Source organism: Mobula hypostoma, chromosome 4 (genome assembly GCF_963921235.1).
Source record: "Mobula hypostoma chromosome 4, sMobHyp1.1, whole genome shotgun sequence".
NCBI classification, from domain to species: Eukaryota; Metazoa; Chordata; class Chondrichthyes; order Myliobatiformes; family Myliobatidae; genus Mobula; species Mobula hypostoma.
In genome coordinates, this window is record NC_086100.1 from 42,537,163 (window position 1) to 42,551,557 (window position 14,395).

At 39.3% G+C, this 14,395-nt stretch overlaps 1 protein-coding gene across 1 annotated transcript in view; it reads left to right on the forward strand.

Moving 5' to 3' along the window:
• dis3l2 (DIS3 like 3'-5' exoribonuclease 2) overlaps window positions 1-14,395 on the forward strand; it is a 349,434-nt gene that overhangs the window by 77,869 nt on the left and 257,170 nt on the right. The window contains exon 6 of the mRNA XM_063045713.1: window positions 9,613-9,865. Coding sequence (XP_062901783.1) covers window positions 9,613-9,865 — 253 coding nt within the window. The remainder of the gene's footprint in view (window positions 1-9,612; window positions 9,866-14,395) is intronic.

Consider the following 14,395-nt stretch of genomic DNA (forward strand, 5'->3'; position numbering starts at 1 on the left):
GTCATTTGTGTTGAATTTCTCTTAAAGGGGAAATATCTGTAAGGACAACACTTTGTTGAATCAATTGGTAGAGTTTTTTTTTGTTTGTGTATACTAAGCTGCAAATTAACATCTCTAATTTGAAGCATTTTGAGATAGATTTAAATCTGCTTTATCTCTGTTTTGATTCTGATATTTAGTTGATCATATATGGACACTCCTAATATTTTTCTGTGAAATTAGTTTTATTAGATGACATTTTATTACCAACAGTTACAAATTTCTTCAGCATTTTAGTGGACCGTATCTGTCAGCTGAATAAGGCTTAGCTTTATTTGCCACATATACATCGAGACACTGAAGCATCTCGTGAAATGGGTAATTTTTGTGTCAATGATCAGCAGCCTGAGGATTGTCACTACACTTGCGGCCCTAACATAGCAAGCCCACAACCAACTAACGCTGACCCTAACTGTCTGTCTTTGGAATGTGGGTGAAAACTGGAGCATTTGGAGAAACTTGTGCAGTCACAGAAAGAATGTACAAACTCCTTGCAGAAAGTGGTGGGAATATTGAACCTCATCAGTGAATGATTGTGTTGTAAAGCATTGTGCAAACTGTTATGCTCTAACCAAAGTTAGCTTGAACTTTTACAGTGGAATAGATATGATTAAGAAACATAGCCATATAATTCTCTGCTTCCTTTGCAAATCTGCATCTTTAAAATTGCCATCAAGTGAAACCATATGATCACAAAACACCTTTAAATACTGGAATTTTCTATATTCACTTATTTGCCACAAGGTGTGTTCCACAGATAAGGTTTTTGGTAATTTTTGTAGAAGAATAATTGGTACTTGCTGAGTCAGCTAGAATTGTGATCCAATACAAGCTGTTGCTTTTGTGCAATTAACTTTATAGGAACTATCGGAAATCAGTTTTACAATTTTACACATTTCAGTTGGGCTCCTACTCCTATAAACCTTGATTCTTAAATATTATCCCCCCAACTTTACCCTTTTAAGTTATTGATTTGCATTCAGGGTCATAAACATGTACCATGAATTTTCTTGACCCTGGAAGCGTCTGCCTTCAGTGCTATTATTCTGGCAAAATTTTAAGTTGTTTTACTGACGATTGTCTTTGCCTTGTTTCAGATTTTGTTATTCCAGATTGGACTTTACTCAGCTAAAGATGCTCTATACTTGTAAGTTGATGTTGTCTAAAAATACTGACAATGAGTCAAGTAGAAAACCACAACAATTTTTCAAGGCACTATCCAATGCTCACTGTTCTATCAATAATCTTCCCTCTATCATGAAATCAGAAATGTTCACTGAAATTGTATTTCCACTCCATTTGCAATTTCAGATATAATTAATCAGTCTGTGTATGCACACAGCAAGATCTAAACTGCATCATGAATTACAGCAATATCTGTCATATAGCATTCAAATTGCACAACTCCAAGGCAATGACCAGTCCCTAGCAGGAGAGAGTCCAACCATTTTGGCATGAAGCTTGATAGTATTACTATCTCTGAATTTTGGATAGTTATCTTCCTGAGGATCACTATCAATCAGAAATTGGAACTTCTTGAATATAGTATATATTATGTCAAGTAGATTAGAAGTTGGGTATTCAGTGTCAAAGCAATTGGTCATCTCACTTTAACATTCACAAGGTACAATGAAGGATGTAATATTCTTTTCAACTATATTAATGAATGTAGTTTTGGCACCCAAGATGTTCAGATTCATCCAAGATATCTTACATATTTATTACCTTCATTGTTACCGCATTCTGCAAATAGCAAATTCTACACCACAACAATTTACCTACAGTATTTCTATGGCTGTACCCAGCTTCTCATCCTTCATCTGAAACGATAAAAGCTTAGCTGTATGGAAGTGGCATTAACTTTAACATTCCAACTTGGTCAGCACTGGACTAACACCATTAAATTCTTTACCTAACTGAATTTTGGGAATGCCTCACACTGACTCCAACGATACAAGATTTTCCACTATTTGAACATATTTATTAGCATCAATTACAATCTTAGCCCACAATTGACCTTTTAAAGATGTTACATTTGAACCCAAAGTTAACATTTTAGTTAGGAGCATTATTGAATGGTTGAATGTTGCTGCCTAACATTGGAGACTATGCATAGTTCCTTCCAGTTAACCTGCTGAGGAAAAGTTCTGTTCTGTCCAGATCTATTTCTAAGCCTTGTGATTTTTGCATTGAAGGAGTCTGGATGTGGATCACCTTTTATTACACAGACATTTTTCTTCATGTTTTTGGCATTAAATTGGCTGAAAATTTATGCTTTGTTACACTGGTTCAACGTGACTTCGGCCAAAGCAGTCTCCAGCGACAAAACTGACAATTGCTCCCATTTGGGGATCTTATGTTATTGTGCACAAGAGAATTGGCATCTGCAGTCATATCAATCCCACACTGTGAATCTAATCAACACAAACTAAAGACAATTAAAATGCATGACCAAGACCTTTAAATTTGCCCTGCTCTGTTGGAACTGAGTCAGGTACATAAGCTTATGTTTAAACTTCAAGGGTGCTCTAATACTTGGCAGCTACAGCAGTTCATTTGACAAAATCAAATTTGCAGTTGACAAATCAGATTTGCAGTTGCCTGAAATCTGAAATGAAACAGAAAATGAAACAAATCAGGTAGCATCTGCAGTTGATGTGAAATACTGTGTGTGTGTGTGTGTGTGTGTGTCTCTCTGTCTGAAGATCATCTCTGTTTTAGTTCATGTCCGCTGTGTTGCTCAAGCAGTGAAACATTTAGTTGAGAATGTTCCTTCATTATACAAGTTCAAGGGAGCTTCAATATTCTAATCTATTAATGTATTTGAATAGAAGATTGTCCAGCTTGACCTGTGTCTACTATGCTAGGGACCCAGTTTGCTGAAGGAGTAAATCAGTTGGCCCTCTTTAGGTATGGTTGCTCTTCAAGCTCTAGTGCAGTTAACTTAAAATGCACCAAACCAGAAGACATGGGAGCAGAATCAGGCCATTTGGCCCATCTGTTTGCTGCACGTGGCCTATTCCTGCTTATATTTTTTATGTTCTTATGTCAATGAAAAAACTAAACATGAAACCAAATCACTAAACTATTTAAAACACTTATAGCTTTAAAATACTATATTGAATGGAATTATTTAAATCTTATAAATAAATTACCTTAAACTTAACAATTCTTCCTCCAATCAGCCTTTGCCGTCCAAATGCATTACAGCTTTAGCCTGATGCAGATTCCCCATAACAGTTACTGGTGGACTTAATTAGTTAATGCTTCCTTACTGGACTCCATGCAGTGTTCAGCATCTAAGCATAATTCTGATAATTGAGGTGCCAATTTGCACAAATTTCAGAACTGGTAGTCGCTGATACATTGTTATGGAAATGTTGGCGTCGGTCAACATATTTTAACCCGATGTTCAATGTCACAATATGTTTTTTCACTGCAGTATTTGGAGAGGATATTCCTACAGGATCATCCAGTGAGGTTGTATGGATAAAATTTAGAAATAAGAATTAAGTGATCACTGTTGAGTCTGTTCAACAGGTCCTCTGAAGGTTAAAGGGAATATGTAGGGAGATTTAGATAAGTATGGGAATAATAGAATCAGAATCAGGTTTATTACCACTGGTACGTGATGTGAAAATTGTTAACTTAGCAGCAGCAGTTCAATGCAATACATAATGTAGAAGAGAAAAAAGATAAAATTAAAATAATGCAGGTGTCCCCCGCTTTTTGAACGCTCGCTTTACAAAACCTCACTGTTACGAAAGACCTACATTAGTTCCCTGTTTTCGCTAACAGAAGGTATTTTCACTGTTATGAAAAAAGGCAGTGCGTGAAAAAGGCAGTGCGTGGGAAAAAAAATCAGCGTGCGCCCCGAGCAGCCGCTCTCCTCCCGGTTCGGAACAGCATTCTTGCCAGCATTGCTTAAACTCGTGCCTTTGAGCAGCCGTTAGCAAGATGAGTTCTAAGGTATCGGAAAAGCCTGAAAGAGCTCGTAAGGGTGTTACACTTAGTGTAAAACTAGACATAATTAAGTGTTTTGATCGTGGTGAACAAAGTAAGGACAAAGTGAGTTTTGCTTGTGGAAGTTGACGAAGATGATGTTGAAGAGGTTTTAGCATCTCATGACCAAGAACTGATAGATGAAGAGCTGATGCAATTGGAAGAGGAAAGGATAACAATCAAAACCGAATGCAGTAGCGAAAGTGAAGTTGTCCTGGAACTGAACGTGAAGCAACTGCGTGAGATTTTTGCTGCAATGATAAAGTACGACTTTAATTTTGAAAGGTATGTCGGTTTAGGGCATATTTGCAAGGTGGTTTACAAAGAACTGTATGATAGAAAATTCGTGAGGCTCAGCAGTCAAGCATACAGTACTGTCGTTTTTCAAGCCTTCTACATGAGCCACAGCAGACGATGAACCTCGACCTTTGACATTGAGGCCGGCAGCCATAGGAGAAGATGAGCTGCCTGTCCTAATGGAAATAGACGACGATGAGATGACACCCCAGTGTCCCACCACCCCAACCCCCCAGGCCGCGGACAGATACCGATTCGCGGAGAATGCAGCGGTAGCCGGGAGGCATCCAGCACATCTTTAAGAAAAAAGCTGAAATAAACATGCTAATTAATTACGTGCCGGGCAGCACCTAATTAATTAGCTTGTTTATTTCGGCTTTTTTCTTAAAGATGTGCTGGGCGTGTCCTGGCTACCGCTGGACCCCTGCATGCTTCGCGGATCGGTATCGGTTCGCTGCCTGGAGGGTGGGGGCCACTGCACCACCCCATCCTTCGACGACTCAGCCTAACACACCATCATCAGTGTGCTCGGTGCTGTCTTCCTGATTCCCGTAAGTGATACTACACTGTCCATACATTATTTCTACTTTATATAGGCTGTGTGTATTATTTGGTATGATTTGGCAGCTTCATAGCTTAAAGGTTACTGGAGAGAGTGTTTTTACCGAGAGCGCTTGCGTGAGATTTTCTGCCAAAAGCGCTTTCGCTCTGTTTTTGCCGCGAGCGCTTGCGTGAGATTTTCGCTACAGAGAACAGTGGAGGCAATGATTGTGGAAAAGTGTTTCTACTTTATCTAGGCTGTGTATTTATCATATCATTCCTAATTTAACTATATGTTACTGTTATTTTAGGTTTTATTTGTTATTTGGCATGATTTGGTAGGTTATTTTTGGGTCTGCGAACGCTCACAAAATTTTCCCATATAAATAAATGGTAATTGCTTCTTCGCTTTACGACATTCTGGCTTACGAACCATTTCATAGGAACGCTCTACCTTCAGATAGCGGGGGAAACCTGTAATAAATATACAAGTAATTCAATTACAGTATGCATATATTGAATAGATTTTTTAAAAAAACATGCAAAAACAGAAATACTGTATATTTTTTTAAAAAGTGAGGTACTTCAATGTCCAGTTAGGAATCGGATGACAGAGGGGAAGAAGATGTTCCTGAATCGCTGGGTGTGTGCCTTCAGGCTTCTGTACCTCCTACCTGATGGTAACAGTGAGAAAAGGGCATACCCTGGGTGCTGGAGGTCCTTAATAATAGACGCTGCCTTTCTGAGACACCACTTCCTGAAGATGTCCTGGTACTTTGTAGGCTAGTACCCAAGCTGGAGCTGACTAGATTTACAACCCTCTGCAGCTTCTTTTGGTCATGTGCAGTAGCCCCCCCCCCATCACACCCTCCCCCCATACCAGACAGTGATGCAGCCTGTCAGAATGCTCCCCACGGTACATCTATAGAAGTTCTTAAGTGTATTCGTCAAAATACCAAATCTCTTCAAACTCCTGATGAATTATAGCTGCTGTCCTGCCTTCTTTATAACTGCATCGATATGTTGGGATCAGGTTAGATCCTCAGAGATCTTGACACCCAGGAACGTGAAGCTGCTCATTCTGTCCACTTTTGATCCCTCTATGAGGATTAGTATGTGTTCCTTTGCTTACCCTTCCTGAAGTCCACAATCGGCTCTTTCGTCTTACTGGCATTGAGTGCCAGGTTGTTGCTACTGCACCACTCCACTAGTTGGCATATCTCACTTCTGCACGCCCTCTTGTCACCACCTGAGATTCTACCAACAACGGTTGTATTGTCAGCAAATTTATAGATGGTATTTGAGCTATGCCTAGCTACACAGTCATGTGTATATAGAGAGTAGAGCAGTGGGTTAAGCACACGCCCCTGAGGTGTGCCGGTGTTAATTGTCAGCGAGGAGGATATGTTATCACCAATCCGCACAGATTGTGGTCTTCTGGTTAGAAAGTTAGGAAATGGGATCATTATAGTAGATGATTTCACCTTTCCTAGTGTTAACTGGAACAAATTTTGTGCTAATGGATTAGATGGGGCAGAATTTGTTAAGTGTGTCTAGGAAAGTTTCTGAAACAGTATGTAGATGACCCTATCAGAGAAGGATTACACTCGACTTCCTGTTAGGAAATGAGGCTGGCCAGTTGATTGATGTGGGGGAACGTTTTGGTCCGTTGTTCATAACTGTATTTGTTTTAAAGTAGTCACAGGAGAAAAAGGACTAGTTCATGTTAATAGTCCTAAATTGGAGCAAGTTTAATTTTGATGGCATTAGACAGGAACTCGCAAAGGTTGTTTGGCAGAGGCTGTTTGCAAGTAAAGTGACATCTAGCAAGGAGGAAGCTTTTAAAAGTGAGAGAGGCAGAGTTTTGGGCCAACACCGTGCTGTAAGAGTGAAGGGCAAGGGGTTAGCAGGATTAGGAAACACTGGTTAATGAAGGAATATGACATGCTGCTCAGGATGAAGAAGGAAGTATTTATCAACATAAGCAGTGAAATTCCTTGAGGTGTATAAGGGATGTAGGAACACACATAAAAGTTGCTGGTGAACGCAGCAGGCCAAGCAGCATCTCTAGGAAGAGGTACAGTCGACGTTTTGGCCTGAGACCCTTCGTCAGGACGAACTGAAAGAAGAGCTAGTAAGAGATTTGAGAGGGGGAGGGGGAGATCCAAAATGATAGGAGAAGACAGGAGGGGGAGGGATGACAAAATCAGGAGGACATAAAGAGAACATGAGATGGCTCTGGCAGATAAGGTAAAGGAGAATTTTACAAGAGTCTATAAGTATATTAAGAGCAACAGGGTGATTAGATAGTGAGCAGGTGCCCTTAACAATCAGTGTTGTCTATTTGCGAAGCCACGGGAGAAGAGCAAGATCTGAGATGGAAGGTTATGGAAGCTTGAGAATGCAAGGAAGAGAATAGTGATGCATTGAAACGTATAAAAGCAAATGTGCTGGCAGTTTTAAAGTGCATAAAGGTTGATAAATCCCTAGGGCTTGACAAAGTATATCCAGGACTCTGTGACGTCAGGTAAGAAATTGCTGAGGCCCTGGCTGAGATAGTTGTATCTTCATTGGTCACAGAAAGATACCTAAATATTGGAGGGTGGCTAATGTTATGCCTTCGTTCAAGAAGACTGCCAAGATAAGCCAGAGAGCTCTGGGCCGATGAGCCTAACATAAGCGATAGGAAAGTTGATGGAGAAAATTCTGAGCGACAGGATCCACTTGTATTTGGAAAGGCAAAGGCTGGTTAGGGATAGTCAGCATGGCTTTGAGCATGGGAATTTGAAGTTTTGAAGCGATGACCAAGAAGATTGATGAAGGCAGGGTGGTAGACATTATTTACATGGACTTTTACAAGATCTTTGATCAGGTCTGGAAGGTTAGATCACATGGAATTCAGGGCGAACTGGCCAATCGGATAAAATATTGGCTTGGTAGAAGGAGTCAGAGGGTGGTAATGGAGGCTTGTTTTTCAGATGGGAAACGTGAGATCAGTGGATCCACGCTGGCCCTCCTGTTGTTTGTCACCTGCATAATGACTTAAGTGAGAATGTAGTCGGCATTTGTAGTAAGTTTACAGATGAATCCAAAATTGTTTGTATGGTGGACAGTGAAGAATATTAAGTAAAGTTACAAAAGGATCTAAATCAACTGGAATGGCAGATGGACTTTAACTCAGAGAAGTGTGAAGCCATATGCTATGGGATGTTAAACCAGGATTGAACATGCACAGCAAATGGCAAGTACACAGTGAATGACAAATGCTGGAGGATGTTGTAGAACAGAGACCTCGGGATATCAGCATATAGTTCCCTGAAAGTGGTATACATGTATACAGGTTGAAGAAGAAGAGATATGGCTAGTCTACTTTCATGGCCAGATCACTGAGTACAAAGGTTGGGCTGTCATATTACATATTGTGAGATGTTGGCAAGACCACACTTAAAATATTTTGTGCAGTTCTTGGCAGCTAGCTATAGGAAGGATATTAATGAGCTGAAAAGGGTGCTGAAATGATTCAGAAGAATGTTGCCAGGACTAGAGGGCTTCAGTTGTAAGGAGAGACTGGATAGGCTGGGAATGATTTTCTTGGAGCAGAAAAGGATGAGGGCTGACCTTGGAGTGGTAAAGCATTTTAAAGGGTGTAGGGAGAGGGTGGATTGTCACAATCTCTCAGGGTTGGGGGTCGAAAACTCAAGGGCAGACACTTAGGTTGGAGGAAAAGATTTTCACACAGTCAGAGGAGGATATATGGAACAAGCTGCCGAGGAAGTGATAGAATTTGTTTATCATAAATCAGAGTATAAGAGTTGGGATGTTATGTTAAAGTTGTAGAAGACGTTGGTGAGATGAAATTTGGAGTATTGTGTAATTTAGAGTTCTGGTCACCTACCTGCAGAAAAGCTATCAATAAGATTGAAAAAGTACAGAGAAAATTTATGAGTATGTTGCTGGGACTCGAATTATAAGGAAAGATTGAATAGGTTAGGACTTCATTCCTGGGAGTGTAGGAGATTTGTTAGAGGTATACAGCGTTGTCGTACAGCACTAGACGTACAATAAACTTGACTTGATTGAGGGTATAGATAGGGTTAATGCAAGCAGGTTTTTTCTTTTGAGGTTGAATGAGACCAGAACTAGATGCCGAAGGTTAAAGGTGAAAGATACAATATTTAAGGGGGACCTGAGGGGGAGCTTCTTCACTCAGAGGGTGGTGTGATTGTGGAATGAGCTGCCAGTTGAAGTGGTGGATAGCGACATTTAAGAGAATGTTTGATTGCAACTTTTAAGAAAAGTTTGGTTAAAACCACAGATGGGGGCGGTGGTATAGAGGGCTATAGTTCAGATGTGGGTTGATGTGACTCTGCAGAATAATAGTTCAGCACAGAGTAGGTGGGCCAAAGGACCTGTTTCTGTTCTGTATTGCTCTGTAATTGGTAGATACAATTATAATTTTTAATAGTTTGGAGGGATATGGGCTGAACATACACAAATGGGATTAATTCAGATAGGTACCTTGATTGGCATTGATGAGTTGTGCTGAAGGGGCTGTTTTCATGCTGTATGATTCAATGACTTGAATACCCATTTATTTTACACTCAGATTTTAATTTGGCCCTTATTCTCTATTACTCAGTACTTTTGTGAAGTTATTTGTAATTTAGGTAATGGTGTTTGATCTCTACTGATTAAATTCAGTATTATTTTGTGTTTTTTTTTGTATTTTTGCAGATTATTGTGCCAGAGAGGAATGGCTTAGAAGCTAATGCACCTGCTCAATCTGATGTGCCTGGTGAAATTATTAATGTTAGCTCTGAGGCTCTTCCAGATCAGGATAAAGTTAATATGGTTGTGGAGAGTCCTGATGTTATTATTGAAGAACAATATGACAGCCATGATGAGAATGTGGATGGAACTTCTGATTTGCTGAAAGATGCACGTGCTGATGACGTTAGCAAGACAAACCCCAGTGCTTCAGGAAAGGGTAAGATTTGTGTTGTTTATTGCATAATTAATATTCTCATATTTCTGGAATTTAAATGATCTTTATTGTTTTAACTTGTAACTGCTCTTAGTGCAGGTAAATAATTAAAAATTATTAAGTTTGTTATCTTGGTGTACCAAATAAATTTTTGAAAAGAAAAAATGATTAACTTTTAACTCCTGATAGAACTAAAAATTTGTTCTGTGTGGGATATAATAATGCCCAACTATTCTTACACATTTTAATGTACAAAATCGTGCCATAATTGGGAACTTCCATGATGGATATAATTTAATGCTTTCTATTCACTTGATCTGTTTGTTATTTAGTTTTTTTACACTTGAATCATTATTTGTTATATTGAAAACATATATAAAACTTGATTAAAAAAAACTCTTAGAGATAAGAATGATGAAACCTTAACACACATTAAAGTTGGATTTAATACCTTTTGACAAGTATAATCTGGGAAAAGGTTTTCTAATTGCAAGCAACATTGTTATCTCAAGATTCTCCACAAGGCTATTAACTTACCTATCTAGCAAACTGGATTACCTGTTTAATTAAACACATAATAACATTTAAATGTTGCATTATCAGTCAAAATATTTAATAATTTAAGATTGGTGTAATGTAGTACTGCTGTAACAAAATGCTAATTTTCATGATGTTTTTACCCCGTGTATGTATGCCTATGCCATCAATGAACGTGAGCTAGAATAGAAAAACTGAAAAAGGAGAGCAGAGTGGTGATAGGTAGAGTGTTAACAAAGAAAAGAAAGGATAAAGCTGACTTTTATCAAGGGATTTCTCTGTTACATGGAAGGATTTTTGGTAACCTTAAAGATGTGGTTAAGTACTACATGACACACAAATATCTCAAAAAATGGTGAAGAGTCCTTGGAAACAAAGTGATAGTTAATTTGCTGCTTAAAGGTGCAGGCAGAAAGAAAATCAGTCTGAAAGGAGAATATAATGAAAAGTAAGGTGGATTGGGAAAATAGGAAAAACAATTCAAGAGAAGACAGAATATATCAGCAGGAACATTCTGCCCTCATTAGAATATGTGCTAATATAAAAGTGGAAATGCAAAATAAACCATAATCAGTTTATTTTTTTCCCACCTTATAACAACACAGAGAGAGGTCAATCAGCCCTTTCAGTTCATGCTGGTTTCCAGAAGAGCATCGCCATTAATCGCATTCCTCTCTCTTTATTTCCTTGTACATCTGCAATCTTCAGTCTTTTGCACAGGGCCATCAACTCTCCTTTGATTCTTTTTGGCATGAATGAATTTAATGGATAATTTATAGCAGTCATTTAACCTGTCAGCATATATTTGTGGTGTGGGAGGAAGCTAGGGTATCCTGAGGAAACCAGGGAGAAAATGGGAAAAGTCTGCATAGACAGAAGATTGAATCCCAGTTTCCTGATGTGAGGTGATAGCATAAATTGTTGTATCACCCTGCCACATTATTTTGTTACTGATTAACGAAATAATAAAAATAGAAAGCAGGTTGACAAATAGATTTAAAATTAGATGATATAAGGACAATCGGGTACCCTGAAAGAGAAGTTAACATTACAAAAGGATGTTAAAACCATTGAGGGAGCAGGTACTGGAGGGAATGGGAAAGACTTGAGCAGTAGAGTTACTTATATGGAACAAAATAACATTTGCATTTAAGTGATTCAGACAATGTATAGCACATTGAACAAAAACAGAATTCTGAAAGAATTCAAGCTCAAGCTGTGGAAATTTAAGATGACAATTGAGGTTGAGACCTTGTATTAGGACTGAAAGGGAACGAGTAGTTTTGCCTGTATATAGTAGAACATCGGGGGTTTGGAGATTGGACAGAGGCTGGCGGGTGGATCCTGATGGAGGGAGGCTAAGCACAGATTGGACATCCCATACTCCTCTTGGGTGACTTGCAGTCCAATATATATTGAATTTTCATATTTCAGTTAACTCACCCTTAATACTGTCCTCCCATACACACCTATTCTTCTTCCTTTGTGTATTCCTTTCACCCAGATCCATCTGCCCGCATTCCCCTTCTCATCTGGCTTCACTTTTCACCTCCTAGCCTCAGTCTTACCTCTCCTCTGCCCCCCCCCGCCCCAATTCTTGGTTCTATTGCCTATCAATCCCTTCCTATTTGGTTTACTCATTACCTACAATTTCTCAACTTTTTTCAGTTTTAGTGTTTGAAACCTTCACGTACGAGAGCCCAGCCCATCTCTGCATCTTCCTCCATATCTGAAAACTGAATATGCATGACAGTTCTGATTTTGTTGAAGCTTCCCAACAATCATCTTGCCCATTCTGCTGTTTGGCTTTTAACTTCTCATTCCCTTTTGTGTTGTCGTGGACATTTGCAAAATTACCTTGTACAATTAGAGATGCCAAGCAACAATGAGCCTGCACCAAACCCTGAGATACACCACTTGTCATTGACTTCCAGTTCAAAAGACAATCTTCCACCATTGCCCTTTGCTTCTTACCATTAAGCCAATTTAGTATTTAGTTAGCTAATATCTCATACAATCTAACCTTTCAGAGCAGCCTTCCATGCAGAACCTTATCAAAGACTTTGCTGAAATCCATGTAGACTGTATCTACCACACTTTACACATCAATCCTCTTGGTTACTTCAAAATCTCAAATTCGTAAAGCAGGATTTGCCATGCACAAAGCCATGCTGACGATCTGTATCATCCCCTGTCTTTCCAAATGCATGCATACCTTATCACTCTGAATCTTCTCTGATGACTTGCCAACCGTAGATGTTAGACGTATTTGTTCTGTAGTTCCAAAGTTTTTATTTGCAGCACTTCTTAATCAAAGTTGCAGCATTAGCAACTCTCCAGAATTTTGCCACCTCATCTGTCTCTAACTGAGTTAGTCCTGACGAAGGGTCTCGGCCTGAAACGTCGACTGCGCCTCTTCCTATAGATGCTGCTTGGCCTGCTGCGTTCACCAGCAACTTTGATGTATGTTGCTTGAATTTCCAGCATCTGCAGAATTCCTGTTGTTTTTGTCTCTAACAATTTCTTTTTTAGTTTCTTACAATGTTCTGGATATACCTCATCAGGCAGGCTCTACAGATTTATCTAACTTCAGAAGTTTTAAAGTTCAAAGTAAATTTATTATCAAAGTACATTTTTTGCGGACATTAACAGTAAATATAAAGAAACAATAGAATCAATGAAAAACTGCACACAAGACGAACAAACGACCAATGTGCAAAAGACAACAATACAAAAAAAAAAGTAATAATTAGATAAGCAATAAATATCGAGAACATGAGATTAAGAGTCCTTGAAAGTGAGTCCTTAGGTTGAGCGCACTGTTCAGTGTTAGGGTGAGTGAAGTTATCCCCTTTGGTTCAGAGACCTGATGGTTGAGGCGTAATAACTTCCAGAATTTGGTGGAATGGGACCCAAGGTTCCTGTACCTCCTTCCTGATGGCAGCAGCGGGAAGAGAGCATGATTTTAGATGGTGGGATTCCTTAAAGGTGTACACTGCTTTCCTGTGAGAGCACTTCTTGTAGATGTGCTCAGTGGTGGGGAGGGCTTTACTGTGATGGGCATGGCTTTATTCACGACTTTTTGTATGCTTTCCCTTTCAAGGGCATTGGTGTTTTCATGCCAGGCCATGATACAACCAGTTAGTATATTCTCCACCATGCATCTGTAGAAGTTTGTCGAAGTTTTAGATGATAGGTGAATCTTCGCACATTTCTAAGAAAATAGAAGCACTGTTGTGTTTTCTTTGTATTGGCACTTCAGTGCTGAACCCAGGAGAGTTCTTCTGAAATGATAATGTCGCAGAATTTAAAGTTACTGACCTTCTCCTCTGATTCCCTGATGAAGACTGGCTCATGGACCTGTGGTTTTCTCCTGTAATCAATAATCAGCTCTTTAGTTTTGTTGGTTCCCTCCTACATACTGATTCATTATCACCTTTGAAATGGCCAATGATAGTGCCATTATCAGCAAACTTAAATGCAGCATTGGCGGAACACTTAGTTTCAGTCATAAACATAAATCAAGTAGAGCAGGGGGCTAAGCATACAGCCTTGTGGTGCGCCTGTGCTGATGGTATTATGGAAGAGATGTTGCTAATCTGAACTGACTGGGATCTACAAGTGAAGTAACTGAGAATCCAGTTCCACAAGGAGGTATTGGAGCTTCTTGATTAGTTTTGAGGTGTTGATAGTATTGAATACCAAGCTGTAGTCAATATAGAGCATCCAGATATATGCATCTTCACTGTTCAAATGTTCCAAGGTTGAGTGAAGAGATAATGAAACGGCATCTGCTGTTGCCCTGTTGTGATGATAGGCAAATTGGAGCAGATTCAAATCACTTCTCAGGCAGAAGTTGACATATTTAATTGCCAACCTCTCAAAGCACTTCATCACAGTGGATGAGAGTGCAATGGGATGATAGTCATTGATGCAAGTCACCATATTCTTTTTGGGCATTGATTGGACATCATCTCCTCTCCTGCAATGTGGGCT